Source organism: Xenopus laevis, chromosome 6L, assembly GCF_017654675.1.
Source record: "Xenopus laevis strain J_2021 chromosome 6L, Xenopus_laevis_v10.1, whole genome shotgun sequence".
In the NCBI taxonomy this organism is placed as follows: domain Eukaryota; kingdom Metazoa; phylum Chordata; class Amphibia; order Anura; family Pipidae; genus Xenopus; species Xenopus laevis.
Genome location: NC_054381.1, coordinates 5,497,622 through 5,519,013, shown reverse-complemented (window position 1 = coordinate 5,519,013; position 21,392 = coordinate 5,497,622). Strand labels below are relative to the sequence as shown.

At 43.1% G+C, this 21,392-nt stretch overlaps 1 protein-coding gene across 1 annotated transcript in view; it reads right to left on the bottom strand.

Moving 5' to 3' along the window:
• Positions 1-1,210: 1,210 nt before the first annotated feature.
• Positions 1,211-21,392, bottom strand: part of ptpn23.L (protein tyrosine phosphatase, non-receptor type 23 L homeolog) — a 31,792-nt gene continuing 11,610 nt past the window's right edge. Inside the window, exons 10-25 of the mRNA XM_018267010.2 lie at positions 20,871-20,927; positions 18,647-18,705; positions 16,232-16,311; positions 15,956-16,070; positions 15,692-15,757; positions 14,493-14,638; positions 13,859-14,170; positions 12,572-12,726; positions 10,369-10,520; positions 9,951-10,130; positions 6,847-9,400; positions 6,581-6,765; positions 6,325-6,429; positions 4,068-4,206; positions 3,767-3,880; positions 1,211-3,398 (exon numbers count right to left, since the gene is read on the bottom strand). Coding sequence (XP_018122499.1) covers positions 2,802-3,398; positions 3,767-3,880; positions 4,068-4,206; positions 6,325-6,429; positions 6,581-6,765; positions 6,847-9,400; positions 9,951-10,130; positions 10,369-10,520; positions 12,572-12,726; positions 13,859-14,170; positions 14,493-14,638; positions 15,692-15,757; positions 15,956-16,070; positions 16,232-16,311; positions 18,647-18,705; positions 20,871-20,927 — 5,016 coding nt within the window. The 3' untranslated portion in view covers positions 1,211-2,801. The remainder of the gene's footprint in view (positions 3,399-3,766; positions 3,881-4,067; positions 4,207-6,324; positions 6,430-6,580; positions 6,766-6,846; positions 9,401-9,950; positions 10,131-10,368; positions 10,521-12,571; positions 12,727-13,858; positions 14,171-14,492; positions 14,639-15,691; positions 15,758-15,955; positions 16,071-16,231; positions 16,312-18,646; positions 18,706-20,870; positions 20,928-21,392) is intronic.

Here is a 21,392-nt window from a genome sequence, read left to right as displayed (position 1 = left end):
ACGAATATCGGACGAAAATTCGTTTCGGACGATATTATCTGTGCGTCTACGGCCACCTTTAAGCTGAACCATCTGAGAGTGGGGGGGGGTAAGACATATTGGGAGGGGGTTAAACTACTGAGCAGAAGATATTCTCAGAGCAGCACCAGTACAGAGGACTTACTGTCCCATTGAGAGCACAGGCAGCACTGTCCGTGAGTAGCTTCGCTCTCTCTCTCTTTTCAGTAGATATTAAAGAGGAGGTGCACCTTTAAAGGGGTTCTTCACCTTTGAGTTAACCGTTAGTATGTTGTAGAGAGGGATATTCTGAGACAATTTGCAATTGGTTTTCATTCTTTTATTTTTTGACTTATTTAGCTTTTTATTCAGCAGCTCTCCAGTTTGTAATTTCGGCCATCTGGTGACTAGGGTCCAAATTCCCCTAACAACCATGCACTGATTTGAATAAGAGACTGGAATATGAATAGGAGAGGCCTGAATAGAAGGATGAGTAATAAAAAGTAGCAATAACAAAAAGTCTGTTGTCTTACAGAGTATTTGTTTTTGGAAGGGGTCAGTGACCCCCATTTTAAAGCTGGAAAGCATCAGAAGAAGGTAAATGATTCAAAAACAAATAAAGAAGACCAGTTGGCAAGTTGCTTAGAATTGGCAATTCTATAACATACTAAAATTTAACTTAAAGGTGAACCACCCCTTTAAGTTGACTTTTAGTATGTTATAGAATGGCCAATTCTAAGCAACTATGCCATTGGTCTTCTTTATTTATTTCTTATAGTTATTTGCTTTACTCTGCTGCCTCTTTTCAGATGAGGATCACACCCAAAAAACGCTCTGCGAGAATACAATCATACAATACAATCATTTTTGTTGCTTTGTATAATTTATCCTTCTATTCAGTCCATCTCCTATTCATATTCCAGTCTCTCATTCATATTACTGCCTGGTTGATAGGGTAAACAAGACCCTGGCAACCAGATACCTCCGGAAACACTAAACTGTAGAGCTGATGAACAGAAAGCTAAATAACTGAAAAAACACAAAAAATATATATAAAATTTAGACAAATGGCATATATCACTGTCGGCATCATTTGAAATGCTCGTTTAAAGGGGAACTACCCCTTTGGAGAGGATGGGGCAGCGAGCAGCCCCCATATTCAGTGCGTTTATAAGTCCGGAGTAAGGCAAATTAAAACCAGGAAGCCACAGCCTTAAGACGAAACAATCATTTATTTAATAAAAGAATTAAAAACAATATTAAGCTTCCTCCCAAGCTATACACTATAGTGAAACGGCCCCATTGTATTTAAAGGCTTAGTGACGAGACCATCTACAATGAGCATATAGCCAGTTCCAGTAGCTTTGTCCTTGATTGGTCCCTTTTATTTGGTGTGCGTGACACATCCCAACATGGCTGAACTACAACTCCCATCAGCCTTGATAACCGGTAAACTGTGGGTGGGATAATGGGAATTTCACAGCAACTGTTAATGTCACAGTACTGAGATGTCACAATGGTTCACATGCATCTTGTCCCAGCCAGTAGAGGGCGCTCCTCATGCAGAAAAAAGAAAAGAAGGGACTTTTTCTGTTGATCCAGCTCTCCTCCAAAGAAGCACAAGAACTCCAGGCAAGATACAAGGCATTTAGTAGGAATAACAAACATTTCTGTTATCATTTGGTGTACATACCCCCTCCTTAATCCACTATTCGGATTTTACAGGTGTCTGATTAAGTGGACTTAAAGAGACAACTTAAAGGGGAACTAAAACTAAGGCTAGAAATGCTGCACCTTTCATTTTAGGCTTCTGTACCAGCCCAAAGCCCCCACAACCCTTTAGCAGGGAATATCTGCACCTCTCAAGATGCCCCTAGTAGCTCCCCATCATCTTTGCTGATTTCTGCTGATTCACAGTACAGGTTTTGGGCTGCTGTCCCTGAGTTTAGGGACTGACTCACAATATGCTGAACCCCCAGGCTGGTACAACACAGCATTCCTAGACATTACATTTTGCTTTTTGTTGATACAGTCTTGTTGAAATCCTCTCCCTGTTTGATTGGACAGGTTCCTGTGTGTTCCCATGGTTCTAGGCTTACAGTCTAGGGTGCCCCTGAATATGAATGATGTAAAGGTGCAGCACCCCCCTTCCCTCTCCCAGCAGCCATGCTGAATGTAGCCCCAATCTGAAATGTGAATGGTATAAAGGTACACTTAAAAAGCAACATATCCAAACCACTGGTCCCTGGAAGGGTCACACATCATCACTCTCATTCAGCCCACAAGGCACCCCAAAACGAACAAGCCCCAGGTCAGTGAGGGCAGAGCACAAGGACTGTACAAGGACACACAAGTGCTACATTTTAGCTAAGACTGAACAGTTAGTGTTGTTTCCTGGCTCTTGCAGTGACCCCCCTCACAGTAATAACAATGGGAAAATCTTAATTTGTGTTACATTAGAGCAGGGCCCCACCTTGCACATGTAGAACATTCTTTCCATGGAGAAGCTGTAGCTGATTTTGCCCAATGGGCAGTCAGATATTAAGTCTATAGGGTGACAAGAAAACTCTTCTAGGGACGTTTGACGCATTCGCTTATGGGCATGGGTGTTAGTGTTGGCTTCTAAGTGATAAGTGCAATATACCCAAAGCTTCAACTAACCGGTTGGTCGGCCTGAGCCAAGGACAAGCGTTTTGCTGGAATGCAACAAACATGAAGGGGAAGGAGAGAACCCCACATGAATGGTAACAGCCCCTACTTTCATGTAAGGCAAAGCCACGGCTGAACCCTCTTCCCATTGGGATTTATTTAAGTGTCCAGAGAGGGTCGAGCATGCTCAGTGGGTCGTCGGCAGCAGTGCTTCCTCGTGCCAAACCTCCTCCATTTTGCGTCTGTAAAAAGTTTTGCTTGCTCATCTTTTGTTTCCCTTTCTGGGAGCTGTCCAGGTTGAAGGCTTCAGGGGTCATGGAGGCCAGCAGGTTGAGAGAAGAGGATGAGGCTGATGTGGAGGGAATAGCGGGGGACTGCTCTGCTTTGGGCATCACCTCGCCTGTGACCAAGGGGAGATGGTTGGACACTTCTATTGCACTTTCCGTTAAGAAGACAGAATTACCATTAGAAGCAGTGGGAGGCAGAGCCTGTGATGGCGGATACTCCTTACTAACTGCCACGGGGGTAACGTCAGGCTGAGGAGTAACTGAGGGAACGTCAGGCTGCAGCACGTTACTAGTTGTTGGCTCATTTCCCCAGGGATCTATAGACGGCTGCAGCTGATAAGAACTTGTATTCTCTGTGCCACCAGGGCAGGGTTTGATGCTCAGCTTTGCGATAGTAGCCTGAATGGAGCTGATAGGCATGTCTCCCCCCAGTACAATGTCCTGCGGGTCCTGCACAGTGTACAGCTGCAACACAAAATCAGCAACACCGTAACGTGAAATTGTGCAGACTGCAACCTTGTCACTCTTATCACCATGGTTACATACAAAAAGTACTGTCAGTTTGGATCATTCATGCCAAAAGGAAAAACACATTTTCACACACTAGTTCGGCTCAGTCTCTACAGGCTGAGATGGTTTTGTGTTAGGACTTCCAATGGAAGAATTTAGCTCTAATAGAAAGGTCTCCTGTCTGTTATTAAAGGACAGCACACACGGCTAAGAAACATGCATTAATGAACTCAGTGTTTGTTATATGGCCACTGTTCACATCCATGCACAATGAATAACATTTAGACAAGCCTTTATAATATGGCAAAGAGCTGCGGTGTCACCTTTAGTGGGGTGCTGTGCTGAGGCTTGCTGGAGGACGGGGTGCAGACGCCATGTCTTTGCAGGACCTGCTCGGCATGCTTTAGCACAGCTTCATAGCAGAACTTCAGGTGTATCTGGAACAGAGAAAGTACAACATAATCTGCAGTAAATGACACACACACACAGTAATGCACCTAAGCCAGGCACCCTGGGGCACAAAGTAGTGCAAGTAGGGAAATAAAACAGTGATAGTGATGATTGTGACTATTGCACAACCTATGTTTTTTATTCACATTCTTCATCCCTTTTGTGCCCTCGTACCTTCTCCTGCAGCATGTATTTCCTCTGCTGCCTCATCTTCTTCACAAGTTCTGCTAGATCTGGGATTCCATTGCCGGCTTCCACCTCTTGCATTGCTGCGTACATGAGGCAAAAGGCTCCCGTCCTTCCCACACCAGAACTATAGACAGAACGTTTACAATGGTTAAAAAAAATAATATTGAGGTATAAAATAACCAAGCAATATACAGAGGTATGATCAACGGCTTGTGGGTTACAAGAAATCTGTTAACAAGACTTCAAGAAGAAAGCAAAACAACGATGCCCAAAATATGTTGATGGATGAGGCTTGAAGGAAATTATCCATATAGGAAGAGGTGGTCTTGAAGGAAAATTCTATGATTCAAATTTGGAGGAATATATCCAAAGAACAAGGGATGGGGGGGGAGGGGAGATAGACAATATATAGTGGATAATGTACCCCCTACTGTAATTTATAAAGATATTATGTCACCGAGGAGTTATGTGACCATATAAAAGCACGAGGCCGCAGGCCTCGTGCTTTTATACAGGTCACATAACTCCGAGGTGACTATTAATATCTTTATAAATTTTAAGTGGGGGTACATTATCTATTATAATCTACAGTTTCTGGGTTCAGTTTTACTTTTTTTGAAGTGTCTCTACAAGTTGATTTTTATCTTTAACTGCAGCTCTTTTAGGTACCTGTATTTTATTCTTGCTTTCTAAATGGCACACGTCTCCTGCAGCTGCCTCCCTGGTCTCGCTCTTTTCCTCACAGGATTCCTCTACCCATCCACTATCTAAAGAATCGCTCCCCCTCTGTGTCACATCATTTTCTTTTACTGCATCAGAGACCGGTCATGCAGGGAAGGAGGGGGAGCGAGTGGACGGGAGGCAGAGCGAGACTTTGGTAGTGTAAGGGAGGCAGAGCGAGATTTAGGCAGTGTAAGGGAGGCGGAGCGAGACTTCAGACACTGGACGGGAGGGGGAGTGAAAATGGAGCCGAATCCTGTGAGGAAAGCGACACCAGGGAGGCAGCTGCAGGAGACTTGTGACAGGAGTGAGAGATGCGATGAAGGAAAGAGAAGCCCTTCATCTCATAAAACGGGTAAATCCGTTGTGGGAAGTGAGGAAATGTGGAGCCCGAAAGCTATAGCGGTGGGAAGCAAGGCAGCAGCTGCGAGTGCTGTCTCTTTAAGCTTATAATCGGCGCGTTCTGACGAAAGAACGCGCCGTTTATAAGGATATAATTTACAGTCTGGTCCCATAGGGAAATGACCAGACTGTAGATTATATAGTGAATAAAGTACCCCCTCTTGTAAAATATAAGGATATTATTAGTTACCGAGGAGTTTCATGACCATATAAAAACACGAGGCCGAAGGCCGAGTGTTTTTATACAGGTCATGGAACTCCGAGGTAACTTCTAATATCCTCATATTTTACAACTGGGGGTACTTTATTTATTATAATACACAAATTTTAGTGAGTCATGTGACAGAAATTACATCACTACTCACCGTTTATAACTGATGACATCACTACTCACCGCTTATAAGGATATAATTTACAGGATATTCATGGCTTTTGTGTATTATATAAATATACATAAGGGATTGTTCTCCTTTGAGTTAAGTTTTAGTATGATGTAGAGAGTAATGTTCTGAGAGAATTTGCAATTAGTTTTCATTTTTTATTATTTGTGGTTTTTGAGTTATTTAGCTTTTTATTCAGCAGCTCTTCAGTTTGCAAATTCAAATGACCGTAGTAACCATGTGTTGATTTGAATAAGAATATGACTATGGAATTTAAATAGGGGAGGTCCTGAATGTAAAGATGAGTAATAAAGAGTAGCAATAACATTTTGTAGCCTTACAGCGCATTTGGGTTTTTTTTTCTCGATGGGGTCATTTGAAAGCTGGAAAGACTCAGAAGAAGATGGTAAATAATTAAAAAAAATATAAAAATTAAATAATGAAGACCAATTGCTTAGAATTGATCATTATAACATACTAAAGGTTAATTTAAAGGTGAAACACTCCTTTAAAGAAGAAGAGCCTGGCTTAAGAGGACATATATCCAAATAGGAAGAGAGGGATGGAGAAAATAAAATTGATGAAAAATACCAGAGAAACATGGGGTATAGGGCATATACCCAAAAAGCAGAGGACAGATGCTAGAGCTGAATCATGTCTCTCACATAACCACATGCTGTAGAGATGCTACAGTCTCTCCTCTGGGATCATGTAAAAGTCCAGTACAGAAAGGCACTCACCTGCAGTGAACAACTATGGGTGTATGTAGAGGGCGCTGGTGCAGATAGTGGCTGTGCACCTCCTGTATGAATCTCAGCAAATTGTTTTTACTGTCTGGGAGACCCCTAGAAAGAAATCAAAACACAAGGGACTGAATTGTTAAGGTGCATCACACCTGTAGTAACTAAATCTATGATTAAGGCCCATCCCCTTCCTCTCTGCTCATCCTGCTACAAGCTCATCCCATGTCCCCACTGCTCTCTGATAAATACATACAGTTCAGGCCATGAAGTGAACTGCAGGTGAATGATGGATCGCTTGAGGCTCTGGTCCTTGTATTGCAGGGACAGCACCCTCTCCACATGTATGTCTGTGACTTTTTGGCTGGTGAGTGTTAGGGTTATATGCCCGTGCACCATGGGTTGGCCTCTCTCCAAAGGAAAGTACCGCAGAACCTTTTGCTGAAAAGAAAGCCTCAAGGTTACATGACATGATGTAAGAATATTGCACTTGGGATTAATGTCCAAGCTGCAGCCACTTACCTTCAAAACCTCCTGCTCAGAAACCAACATAACGATCAAGGAGACCTTCTGCTCATGGATCATCAGCCAGAAATCTGAAGCAGTGCCTACTAGTGGAGCCTGGGTGGCAATAATGGTTGGGCAGTAGGAAGACAGATCTTCAATTTTACTGGCATTTATGTAATCATCCTTCCCTGACTGCAGAATAATGCGGTTCTTATCATAAGGCATGATGTCCTGATGGCGGTTTTTCATGGTGTAGCAGCGTGCAATTGCAATAGATTGCTGTCTAGCCTCCTTCTCTTGAGCATCCTGAAATTCCTTCCACATGGAATCCAGTTGGGTTGATGCACCGGGCACAGGTTTATCTAAAGCTTCAACAACAACTCGGAAGCGGTCAAGCTCAGACAGCAGCCTCATCACATGTTCTGGCTTCTCGTATGGGTCGTTTTCAATCAGCTGAATTGCCTTCGGTTTCTGCCCTTCCTTTAAATCTGCTTTGGTGGGCTGCAACAATGGCTGACCAACTGAGGTCTTGGAACCACCATGTTGGCTCTCAGGACTTGAAGACAAAAGGTCATCTGTTGAGGAGCTTTGCCTCTGGAACACAACATCACCAGACCCTTGGTTTAAGGGTGTAGATCCTGGTGTTAGTGAAGGAGGTGGTCTTTGCGGAATAGCAGTAGTGGCTGGCCCAGAAGTGGGAAGGCTTGGTTGAGACTGCATAACTAAAGAAGGCTGAGGAGAGGGTGCTGGAGATGGGATAGCTGCAGCTCCCGGAACAATTACTGCTCCTGGTAAGTTGCTCATGGCTGGGCTACTGGGACGTTGTGTGTGGTGGGGGATGACAGGAGTAGTTTGAGATCCACCCATAGGCATTTGGTTTAAAGCAGGCATCTGATTGGCTAAGCTATTTGGAGGAGGAACAGTGGGTCTTGCTGGAGGAACAAAGGGTACAGTTGATGTCATTGGTGCAATGAGGCCAGGAGGTGTTGAATGCATGCTTACTGCAGCAGGATGAGGGTGGATTTGAGGTGCTGCCTGACCCATATGAGGAGGGATGGCTTGTACTGTTGGGGCTGCAGATCTGGGAACTGTTCCAGGAAAGTTCAAACCAGCAGAATGTGGTTGAAGGACCTGCGGAGGCAGCTTGTCATGAGGAGCAACAGGGAAACATTGAGGCCCTAGTTGTGGTGGGATATGGGGTTGAGCACCAGGGTGAAGGGGAAGGATCCCTTGTTGCACTGGAAAATGGCTCTGATGAAAATGCTGCTGAGCTGGTACCTGAGGCACAACAGGAGGCTGTCCTTGAGGCTGATAAATAGGAGGATGAGGGTGCTGAAGAGGTGGTCTCATTTGAGCAGCAAATGGAGGCTGTGGAGGAGGGGCATACTGCTGTTGATTAGGTACAGATGGAGGCCTTGCTGAATCTAGTCTGTGTTGAGTCTGTCCCGGGCCATGAAACATTTGTGGAGGCTGGGCTTGTGGTATAATGGGTCGAGATGGCTGAGCATATTGAGGACAGGCATATGGAGCAGGCTGACCCATTCCTGGGTGTACAGGAGGAGCCATATAAACACTCTGAGGGTGAATAGGTGGCAAAGTTGGAGTTATAGTCTGGTTGTGCTGAGGTGCTTGGTTTGGCCCCGGCAGCCTAGGAGTTGTGTAGCTTGAAATAGGACCTTGAATACTGTCCACAGTGGTGGTTGCTGGGCGGCTGCCCAGTGCACTTTGTGGTTGCAAGCCACTTACAGGGGCTGTACTGTGGAGCTGAGGGCTACCTTGAGGAGCATAACCTGCCACTGAATAGTTTACTGTACTGGGTAAAACTCCTGAGGATGAGACTTGCTGCCCAAATCCAAAACCCACGCCAGTGTTAGATTTATACGGAGGCGCGACAGCTGCTGTAGCTGGCATGGGCACATGCTGTGGGGAGCTTCTTGGCTGTGGCATGGCAGCAGGGGCATAACCATGGGGTATGGGAACAGTTTCTGGGTTAGGCTGTACATGGACTCTGCCCATAGCTGCTGCAGTATACGGATTCTGTGGGGATGACAATGACACTGGTGCTTGGGGGGGAGCATTTGCCCGGGGAGGAGCGGACCGTTTGAACTGTGGGGGTACAGCTGATCCAGAGCTCAGCTGAGGGTTACCGTTGTACATAACAGGAGGGAAAGCGTTAGCTGGGAACCCAACTCCTCCATACTGTGGCGCGTGTCCTGGCATGGGATTAAAGTGGGGGTTGTGGTTGAAAGGCACTGCATGTGGATCAGCCACAGGAGCACTGGCAGTCCTACTGGTTCTGTAGGCATTCACTCCAGGAGGCTTTGCGCCACCATACGCTGGGTCCAAAGGAAATGCATCAAGTGTATCTGCAGACAACCTGTCCAGTTGGGCAAGAAGGGCCTCTGGGGGCAGACTCTTCAGCTCCTCGGGTAGATCAGAATAGAAGAGCGAGTGCTGCAGGTTGGGAAAGTCAGACAGGGGAAGGCTGTCAAGGTCAACATCTGAGGTTTTCTTCTGCAGAGCGGGCTTAGGAGCAGTCGGTCGTGGTGGAGGTCTTTTCTTTATTTCCCTGAAGAAGAAAAAACACTTAATATTCCCACTAGATCTTCTGCACAATGTTTGCGGGTGGGTGCAGGGCTATAAATAGAGGTGCTGGTAGACTTTGGGTCTGGTGCAAGTCTATAAATAGAGGTGCTGGTAGGTTTTGGGTCGGGTGCGGGTCTATAAATAGAGGTGCTGGTAGGTTTTGGGTCGGGTGTGGGTAAGGATCAGGCGGGTACAGGTTGACTTTTTATTAACCCGTGCATCCCCTAATTCCCAGAATACACCTGAGAACTGGTGTGTCAAGTGTAATAGAAGCAGATTAGATGGTAGTAAATCTGCTCCTTCTTCCGACAGATCTGAAGTCTACTGCTTATTTTGCAAGTATACATATAATCAATACAAACACGATCAGTTGGTGGAACTGCTTCAGTCATGTACTGCTTGAATGTCTATCTAACCTAATGGGGAAATACTCCCACCAGACTGTTAGAATATTCCAACTTTTCTTAGTGGGGAAATAATACAGACACATTCCATTTGCTTGAGAGAATTTCACTGAAACAGACCAGCCTTACCGATCCAGCACCTGCTGTCTGTTGGCTTGGGCAGCATCAAAGGCCGCTCTCGATTTCTCCACGAGTTTGGCCACTTTGTTTTCCAGGTCAGCGTAAAAATCCTTCCCTTCTTGGGACTTTTTTATCAGGTCTTCATATGCTTCGTAGGAGGAGATCAGCGTCTGCTCGGTGTGGTTCCACCTGTCAATTAAGAGATCAGCCTGACAATATACATACTTGCTATAGGTGAATGTAGACCAATTTAAAAGATTCTAATTATGCTGCTGTCTAAAGCGTACTAAATGTGAATCAAATGAACTATCCCTATAATAAAAATCTAACTATATATCACACATAGCATGATAACATACAGTACTGGTATGCCATGACATCAAGCTAAAAACCCTAAAAGCCACAGAACTATCACTGGGTGACTTACTTCTGCTCGGCCTCACTGATGATCTTCCTTACTGGCGCATACTTGACGTTGGCTTCAGTCAGGGCCTTCAGGATGTTCTCCTGGGCAGACAGGTTCTGCTCAATATAGACTTTCAGCTGGTCATATTTCTTTAAATGCTCAGCAAAGAGTTTCTGCAGCAGATGAGAGGTAGATCAGTCAGGACTTACGCCGGCTTTTTGCACAAAGATCACTCTGTACCAGAAGCTGATTTTTTTTTTTTTTAATTTATCTTTATTATCATTTTCTTTGTTTCATTAGATACCAACTAATTAAAATAAAGAAACTTTAACTGCATCAGTTCAGTTCTCAATTTGACATTGCATTTATGGTGTAACAAGTTCAAACAAGGAAAAGTTGTGCTCACCACTAATTTAAAACCATTAGGCGGGGGTGCAATGAGGCTGTGACCACGAAATACATATAGTCACATACAAGAGTCCTCTGCACTCAACCCATTATCAATATATTTAAGACAGAGACATTTTGTGCTACTGCTACTGAAAAATGCCTTACCCTTTAAACAAAACAGGGATTGTTTGTCCATATATTGCAATATATTTAAGCTGAACAACTACGTCACAGTCATCCCATATCTGGCCAGTCCTACGCTCAATTTCATCTGATTCATTAAGAATTCTATTGCTTCATTATACATTCTACAAAGGGACTAGGTTTTACCTGCAACTTACTTGCTGCTTTCAAAGTAAACCCCCATACTTGGCTGCCCTTTTATTAGACACCAGTGGGATCACCTGACTATAGCTGGGAAGGGTGAGAGCTACAACAAGGAGTTGCAAGTTCAAGGCACATATTACGCAATCTAGAGGTTTCCATTCCGTTCTGTAAGCCTTTGCATCAGGTCACTAATGTCAGGACAATTCAGATACTAACTTTTAAACCAAATAAAATACTTTAATACCCTTTTTTACTTGTGTTTTTCCTTGGCTGTCTGAGGGGAATAGAGGGGGGGGGGGTTGTGATTCACTGGGGTTCCGCTGGTTGAGATTCTAGAGCTGGGAGATGCTCTGATATCCAGGGTGACCATATCTTGTCAAATTTATTTGGACTTCCTCTCTGCCAGTACAACAGTTGGTAGAGAGGGACAGTATTATTAACCATTTGTATCCAATGTCTCTTTTTGGGGGGATGGTTGGATTAACACTACATGGCAATGAGTTAAGGAGGGTTTGTTCAGCCGGTGTAAGGGCTGTTTCTGCTACTTGGTTCCGTAGTAGAGTTTCGGGGTTTAGGGGGATAATGAGCGCTAGTGTAAGTCCGATTTCCTCTGTTACTTTTCTCCTGAACTCCTTGATACCAGGGCAGTGCCAAACTAAATGCATAAAATTTGCTGGAGAGTGAAACATTTAGGGCAGATATCTGGTATGTTTGGATTTATAAGATGAAGTCTATATGGTGTCAGATAGGGATTTTTATTAAAAAAATATGAAGCTTAACAATAAACAAAATCAAATTCAAAATTTCATAAACAAATCAAATTATAGAATTATAAATACGAATTCAAAAATCCATAGTCTTAACATTTTAGCTATTCTTCCAGGATTGTGTTCTGCATGTCTTTTATACTGTGGTTTCCCCATGCGACTCCCCCCTCCACCGGGAGATCCTCCTCATCAATGAACTCCCACTTTTCCTCACTATCTATCCCTCCTTTACTTTTCTTCCCTTGCTCCTCCACTATTCCTATTTCCATATTTGATGGGCCCTCAGATTCTTATACAGAACCTTTCTTTCCTTTGCCTGAACCACTGCTGGGTGATACCACATTCTTCTTAACTGACCTTTCCTTGACTCTCTTTATGACCTCCTTTCTGTACCCTTCATCTCACAATATATGTGAGGCATGTGCTGGATAAAAAATGTGGAGTGCAGAGCTCACACAAGTGCCTTTAATTCCCAGCTTGAACATTAGTGAATTACAAGCAAGCCAGGGATGTTCCAGGAGACATGCTGTATCTCTATTTACTTGCCCACCTACCAACTGGCTTGTATGCAGCCCTACATGCTCCAAGTCAATGAGAACAAACAACAAGCAAATCTGAAAGGGGCTAAGTTCAAATAACATTGCTCTTTCCCTGTTTTTATGACCTTAAATGAGGCCAAATATATATGAGACTGGTCTCAACCAATTTAGATCAGGCACAATTACTACAGACTCTCTCACCTTCATTTCTGAGCGGTCCGTGGTAACCAACGAGGTGGTAAGGTCATCCTTTTGGATGGTGTCTCGGAGTTGTTGCTCCAATGAATGTCGCTGCTCTCTCATCTCCTGCACCTTATTCAGGATCTTCTTGAGGTTCTGCAACACGGCCTTGTCATCTGCCGAGAGCCACATGCTGCTTTAAACGATCTAATGGCAACAGGCAGAAGCCATCTATCTAATGTATACCAATGGGCAGAAGCCATCTATCTAATGTATACCACCTGCCGGGCAGAAGTGATCTATCTAAAGCATATTGAAGGGCACACGCAATCTAATGGAAATCTAAAGGCAGAAGCAATCTATCGAATGGAAACCTAAAGGCAGAAGCAATCTATCGAACGGAAACCTAAAGGCAGAAGCAATCTGTCGAACGGAAATAGGGTTGCCACCTGGCCGGTATTTTACCGGCCTGGCCAGTAAAAATTATGGCTGATCCCAATGTTATTAATAGGGAAAAATTATAAATATATAGGAAAGCCGGTATTTTTTTCCAGAAAAGGTGGCAACCCTAAACGGAAACCTAAAGGCAGAAGCAATTTGTCGAACGGAAACCTAAAGGCAGAAGCAATCTATCGAACGGAAACCTAAAGGCAGAAGCAATCTATCAAACGGAAACCTAAAGGCAGAAGCAATCTGTCGAACGGAAACCTAAAGGCAGAAGCAATCTGTCGAACGGAAACCTAAAGGCAGAAGCAATCTATCGAACGGAAACCTAAAAGCCAAAAGCAATCTATCAAACGTAAACCTAAAGGCAGAAGCAATCTATCGAATGGAAACCTTAAGGCAGAAGCAATCTATCTAACGGAAACCTAAAGGCAGAAGCAATCTATCTAACGGAAACCTAAAGGCAGAAGCAATCTATCGAATGGAAACCTAAAGGCAGGAGCAATCTATCGAATGGAAACCTAAAGGCAGATGCAATCTAATGGAAACCTAAAGGCTGAAGCAATCTATCGAATGGAAACCTAAAGGCAGAAGCAATCTATCGAATGGAAACCTAAAGGCAGATGCAATCTAATGGAAACCTAAAGGCAGAAGCAATCTATCGAATGGAAACCTAAAGGCAGAAGCAATCTATCTAATGGAAACCTAAAGGCAGAAGCAATATATCCAATGGAAACCTAAAGGCAGAAGCAAACCTACTAATATGAGCAACTGTTTTGAATCTGCTGGTCTGTTATCATAATGCATGAACTGCTCCCTGTGAATGTAGCACAATGGCAGAAATTAAAGGAGGGCCCTACTTACCTTCTGTCAGGATGGGGGCAGGTAGTGCTTGCTGGAGCTGATCCAGAGACCCACTGAGAAGCCGCAGGTTGCTGATATGCAGGTTCATGGCCTTGTGCAGCTCAGTGTTAGTAAAACTGGCCTTCTCATGTACCTCCATGTATTTGCCCAATTCTTTGCTCACTTCCTCAATAGAAGGAGACAGAGGGACAGTAGGAGGTGGCTGCTTCCCCACCTCTTCAAGCAGTTTCTTCTCCTGAATCTCGTGCTCATCCAGAAGCTCTTTAATGTCGTTCAGAGAAGCCTCTACATCGGTGTACACCCCAGAAAGTACTACAGAGATACAAAAGGGTGGGCAGGTTAGGTATGCACAGGCGCATGCTTACATGCATGTTACTATATATTTCATTGGCCACTGAAGAGTCACTTTACATGATCTATTTTTGACTTGTCTCTTCGAAATATTCAATGTAAGAACATAATTACTTCCCAGTGGGTCAGATTAAGGGGGTGCCCCTATTTACAGTCCTATATATTAAAAGCTTTGGGCCCTCACCGGTTCACTGGCCCTTACTCGTAAAAAGAAATATGTGTATGTGCCAGTACAGTATGCAAAGCATGTAACACTGCCATCTGAATTCACTATCCGGCTCACCTTGCATGGACTGGACCAAGCTCTTGACTGTATCAGGCCTCACACTGAGCGCTGCACATTTCTCCATTAAGGCAGACGGGATGTGACTGTACATATCCAGATTATCCACTTTGTCTGGGTCCAGCTGGAGAGAATCTGTAAACTGGCTAAAGAAAAAGTTCAGAACAAGGTAACATTATTATTATTATTATTTAAGTGAACTGGACAGTTCTAGGCTGAGGACAGCATATGACTGTCCTCAATCCAGTGCAAGGTGCAAAAAGCAGGGAAGCTATACCCCCCTTGAGGAACAGATAGTTTACATCAAATTAAGTGGCATAATAAAGAATCTTATCAAACTGGTATACCGTATATATTTAAGTTAATTTTGCTTTTACATCTCTTGCCTTGAACAAGATCACCTGACCAGAAATACTGCAGCTCTAACTGTAACAGGAAGAGATCACCTGATAAGAAATACTGCAGCTCTAACTGTAACAGGAAGAGATCACCTGATAAGAAATACTACAACTCTAACTGTAACAGGAAGAGATCACCTGACCAGAAATACTGCAGCTCTAACTGTAACAGGAAGAGATCACCTGACCAGAAATACTGCAGCTCTAACTGTAACAGGAAGAGATCACCTGATAAGAAATACTGCAGCTCTAACTGTAACAGGAAGAGATCACCTGACCAGAAATACGGCCGAATACCGAACCAACCCCTTAATTTACATATGCAAATTAGGGGTGGGAAGGAGGAAAAAATGTACTTCCTTGTTTTGTGACAAAAAGTCATGCGATTTCTCTCCCCTAATTTCCATATGCAAATTAGGATTCGGTACGGTCAGGCAGAAGGATTCTGCCAATTTCGAAACCTGCTGAAAAAGGCTGAATCCCGAACCGAATTCTGGATTCGGTGCATCCCTAGATGTAACAGATATTTTGGATCTGCAAGAATCCACCTATACCAATTATGCCACAAGTATGGAACAGTGAAAACTAGGGATGGGCGAATTTTTCCCATTTTGCTTCCCCAAAAATTTGCCATTGGCGAATATTTGCCAAAATGCATTAAAGTCTATGGGCAATACATTTTTTTTGACACGCGGCGAATTTCTTTTGACGTGCAGATTTTTTTTTCCCATTGAAGTCTATGGGTGTCATTTCCGCGAGAAACGCAGTGAAAAAATTTGCTCATCCTTAGTGAATACTTACTCCAGGATTTCGTTCTTGGCTTCTATCTGGGACATGACTTCCCTCAGCAGCTTTGCTTTTTCTTCACTATGAAAGAGACGGGAGAAAATGTCCTTATTTGTGTCTTGTGCTCGCAAAGAATCATTGTAAAGCTCTTGCAGCATAAAGCAACTGCATAACATTTTACATGAGGTGAATGTCAGGAAGCAACTTTACTTATCCTTGTTGCAGCCATGCTGTGTGTGTGTCCAATTACTCCAACCCTACACAGAAGATCATACTCACCTGTACAAGGAGGAGGCCTCGTGAGCTGCCATTGGTACCAGCTTGGAGAAAATATCTGGTCCTGTGACAGCAGGGTCGGTGGGGTTCACTGGAAGAGCCTTTACCAAGGGAGCCCCTAAAAGCATGCAAAATAAAGGGCAAGTTATGTATATAAAAGTTCTGTGTGTACCACCCCTTTATACATGGATGCTGCCTGGAAGAGACATCAGTGCAGAAAGAATTGGGAAATGCTTTTGAAACCAAACTACCCCAGTGAAAGTGACAAACAGCACAAACCTTTCACTCCTTGCAGGGTGTCCAGTGCCGGTACTGATTCATGATAAATAAAATCATTGTCCTTTTTAGCAGAATTGAACCTGGAAGAAAAAGCACACAAGTAAATATTGGCCTATGCAGGTTTTGATGTTTTAAAACTAAACAATAGTGATCAGATACAGAAATGCTACATTTTTTTGTGCAATTAGAAGCGTCCATCATATATTTACTTGCCCTTAGACTGAACAGTGTACAGCATATGGTATGCGTTGGAGATACCTTATTATTTTCCTTAGTCAGAATAATATAAAGATTTAACTTATTGTCCATGCAGATTATCACATCTCCCAATATTCTAATAGACACGTGAGACACAATTCTATTTGCTGAGGCAGAGACAAATACCACATGATGCAACAACACTGACAATAACGCAGTCAAGCAGCAGTATTTAAAGGTGTTGTTCACTTTTAGGGTTAGGGCAGACGAGCAGATTCGGGGAGATTTAGTGGCCTGGAGACTAATCGTCTCTTCTGCGTGATGACAATCTCCCCAAACTGCCTTCCGTCTGCTTGAATGATGAATCGCCTGTGCTTATACACTCGCGGCGCTTCGATTTCTGAAGTCGCCCAAAGTTGCCTCACGAGGAAACTTTGGGCAACTTCGGAAATGGAAGAGCTGCGAGTGTATTAGCACAGGCGATTCATCATTCAAGCAGATGGAAGGCAGACAGAAGGCAGTTCGGGGAGATTGTTGCCACGCAGAAGAGCCGATTAAGGTGGCCATAGACACACAGATCCGATCGTACGAATCGAGGATTCGTACGATTTTCGGATCGTGTGCCGACATCTTTCGTCCGGCAGAGATCGGTCGTTTGGTCGATCGGTCAGGTTTAATTTTGACCCGACCGATCCCGCCGGAGCCCATGACACATCGTAATCTGATCGTTCGGCCATACGGCTGAACAATCAGATTACCCCCGATATAGCCATGCCTGTTAATGGCATATCGGGGAAAGATCCGCTCGTTTGGCAACATCGCCAAACGAGCGGATCTTTGCATCTATGCCCACCTTTAGTCAAATCTGCCCGTCTGCCCCAACCCTTAATTGACTTTGATTATCTTGGCCAATTCTAAGCAACTTTTCAATTGGTCTTCGTTGTTTATTTTTATAGTTTTTGAATTATTTGCCTTCTTCTTCTGAAGCTTTCCAGCTTTCAAACGGGGGTCACTGGCCCCCATCAAAAAACAAATGCTCTGTGAGGCTATAAATATATTGTTACTACTACTTTTTATTACTCATCTTTCTATTCAGGTCTCTCCTATTCATATTCCAGTCTCTTATTTAAATTAATGCATGGTTGCTAGGGCAATTTAGAACCTAGCAACCAGATTGCTGAAATTGCAAACTGGGAAAACTACTGAATGAGAAGCTAAATAACTTGAAAACCGCAAATAATAAAAAAAAAAATGAAGACCAATTGCAAATAATATAACTCTCTACAGCAGTGGTCCCCAACCACCAGGCCGTGGGCCAGAACCGGGCCGTGTACAGTCCTGAACTGGGCAGCCGACCCTGCAATTAACGTCAGCACGACAAATTGGACGCCGGCATGCCCGGTCAGATTGGAAATATAGCAGCTTCTGTGGTTACACAGCTCTGACCGTGACTCTGCTGAAGCTGCAGACAAATAGATCCTGTTCCCAGTCTAAGATCTGAACACTTCCAGTGCTAATTGCACCTGTATATTTAGTGACAACCCGCCTCTATCCAATTAGTCTCGGCCACTTGTAACTAATCTCTGATAATTAGATATTTGTGCCACGGGGAAGCAGCTGACTTACAGCGACCAATTACAGTTATCAGCAACATTTAATAGGCGATTCTGAAGAGGGAGCAGAAGGGACGCTGGTAATTACAATGTGACTCATGTCGGAGATGATGAAGACAAGGCTGGAGGTTATTAGCACTTGCACCCCAGTCCCTATTTATACCCCCAGCTAATAGCAATCACGTGACGGCCGTCAGTGCTCATCTGCAAGAAAGGGAAGGACTTCTATTCAAAATATGTTTCATTTGTGGCACAGGTTTATTTACCACTGGTACAGGTACAAGTCCTGGAGTGCTAAGGGGTGCAAATGTACCCCTTCTTTGAGCCCAGTGAAAAAGTCTACAGCACATCAGTGGAAGATATGTAAAGTCCATAGTTCCGTATAATAGAAAGACCCACTATCCAGGTCCCACGCCCATACCCGTATATACCTGTGTCTATATTTGTGTTTAGTGTATTATTTGACATGCACTTATACAGCCCATATATATATATATATATATATATATATATATATATATATATATATATATATATATATATATATATATATATATATATATATATATACTGTACCACATGGTTCATCCTCAGGAACACTTACTTTCCCCCTATGACATCCATGGCAAACCTCAGGGCTTCTTGTACAGTTGATGGTTGACCCTAGTGCAGGAGAGAGACACCAGTAAGGCTGCTTAAAGTGACAAACACATCATTATTTCTCTAGTTCTATCAAATGATCCCAGCTGGTGGCCTCAATGCAACATAATGTATATTGCATAAGTGACGACTTGGCAATAATGAATAATATATGGCAATAATGATTTATATATGGGAATAATGAATTATATATGGTGCAGGTTTTGCTATGAGCTAAAAATTATCATTAAAGGGATACTGTCATGGGAAAACATGTTTTTTTCAAAACGCATCAGTTAATGGTGCTATTCCAGCAGAATTCTGCAACGAAATTCAATTCTCAAAAGAGCAAACAGATTTTTTTATATTTAATTTTGAAATCTGACATGGGGTTAGACATATTGTCAGTTTCCCAGCTGCCCCAGTCATGTGACTTGTGCCTGCACTTTAGGATGGAACTACTTTCTGGCAGGCGGTTATCTCTCCTACTTAATGTAACTGAATCAGTCTCAGTGGGACCTGGTTTTTTTATTGAGTGTTGTTCTTAGATCTACCAGGCAGCTGTTATCTTGTGTTAGGGAGCTGCTATCTGGTTACCTTCCCATTGTTCTGTTGTTAGGCTGCTGGGGGGGGGGTGTAAGGGAGGTGGTGATATCACTCCAACTTGCAGTACAGTAGTAAAGAGTGACTGAAGTTTATCAGAGCACAAGTCACATGACTGGGGGCAGCTGGGAAACTGACAATATATCTAGCCCCATGTCATATTTCAAAATTGAATATAAAAAAATCTGTTTGCTCTTTTGAGAAACAAATTTCAGTGCAGAAGTCTGCTGGAGCAGCACTATTAACTGATGCATTTTGAAAAGAAAAAAAAAACATGTTTTCCCATGACAGTATCCCTTTAACTGTAAAAATGGCCCCTTGATTGAAGTGCCCCATAGATCTGCTGAGGTTTCTATCCATATTTCAAATATGAAATATGGATAGAAAAGTATAACTCACTGGCATGTTTTTTTTTTTTGTTTTTACAGAATATGCCGCTTTTAAGGCAAATTAACCCAGAAAGTTGGGAACAAACTATGGAAGGAACTGCAGGCCTGTGTCCCCATCTGTCAGTGTTGTTCCCTGCTTGGTACCCATAATAATCCTCAGGGAAAGGGGGCAGAATTCTGAGGCTTAAAGGAGAACTAAACCCTAATAATGAATGTGGCCAAAAATGCCATATTTTATATAGTGAATTTATTGCACGAGGCTAAAGTTTGAGCTTGTCAATAGCAGCAATGATCCAGGACTTCAAACTTGTCACAGGGGGTCACCATCTTGGAAAGTGTCTGTGACACTCACATGCTCAGTGGGCTCTGATTGGCTGTTGAGAAGCTAAGCTTAGGGCTCGTCACTAATTATCCAGCAGAAAATGAGCTTCCCTGGCTGTAATATAAGCTGATGCTACAGGTTTGCTGATTATTCAATTCTGATGCTAATTGCACTGGTTTCTGTGCTGCCATGTAGTAATTATGTGTATTAATTACTAATCAGCCTTATATTGTGACATTTCTATTCTATGTGTACTGTATATTGTGAGTGGCTCCCTAAACTCAGTAAGTGACAGCAGCACAGAGCATGTGCAGTGAATCAGCAGAAAAGAAGATGGGGAGCTACTGGGGCATCTTTGGAGACACAGATCTTTACTGCTAAAGGGCTGTGATTGCCTTGGGCTGGTACAGAAGCACAAAACATCATGTACAACATTTCTACAGACTTCTTTAGTTTAACTTTCCTTGTCCTTTAAAGCTGCAAGTGTATATGTGTCATTAGAGGATACAAGACGTCAATTTTTGTGCTTATCTTCCTACAATTATATGGATTTAGCAAATGGCCCAGCTTTGTGTGGCTTCTCCCGAGTCAAACAAGGACTCCCATGTCTGAGGCACAATCTGTCCTAAAGGGATTGCAACTAAAGTCAAACAGATATTCTTCAATCTTCCCGCTCATCAGACCAATTTCTTCAGTCTTTGAATCGGGTTCCTTCTTCAGAACCCACTCAACTCTTTCTTGCCTCAGTGTCCCGCATTGCACCATATGCCATTGCCCTTAATGTGAGCAGCAATCATTACTATTCCTCATATCTGAATATTTACAAAAGCAAAACCAAGAGTCTATGTTTGTGGGATACAGAATTAGTTGCTCACCTTAGACTGCTTGATGGCCTCATTCAGTTTATCTACCGCACTCTGTAAATAGGCGACCTGTTTGCACAAACACAGGAGAAAAAAATGTGTTTTTATTTGCATAATGAAAGAAAATATAACGCTAAGCTTCTTTCCAATATGCATTAAATATACTCAGTGCCTCTGTTTTCTATTGGTTTTGTAAATGTTACCTTCAAAATAAAATAAAAACTTTAGAAAAATATATATACTCAGTGCCTTTAAAATTATTTGTAATAGCAGAATCTACCAGGCTAATATTTTCTGCATGGCTGATTCTTACTCTTGAGAAATGTAGCAAGAATGTTTTCGGCTACACTGTTTCAAGAGTCAGAACTATGGACCTCGAATGGACAAACCACAGTGTAAATATAGTTCTCACAGCCCCCCTCCATCTTTTAACGCACCAGCTAATGTGGAGTAACACAATGCACTATACACAGGGTATATGATCCTATGAGTGACACAATGTAGAGGAAAGCAATATAATTGTGTTTAATACCT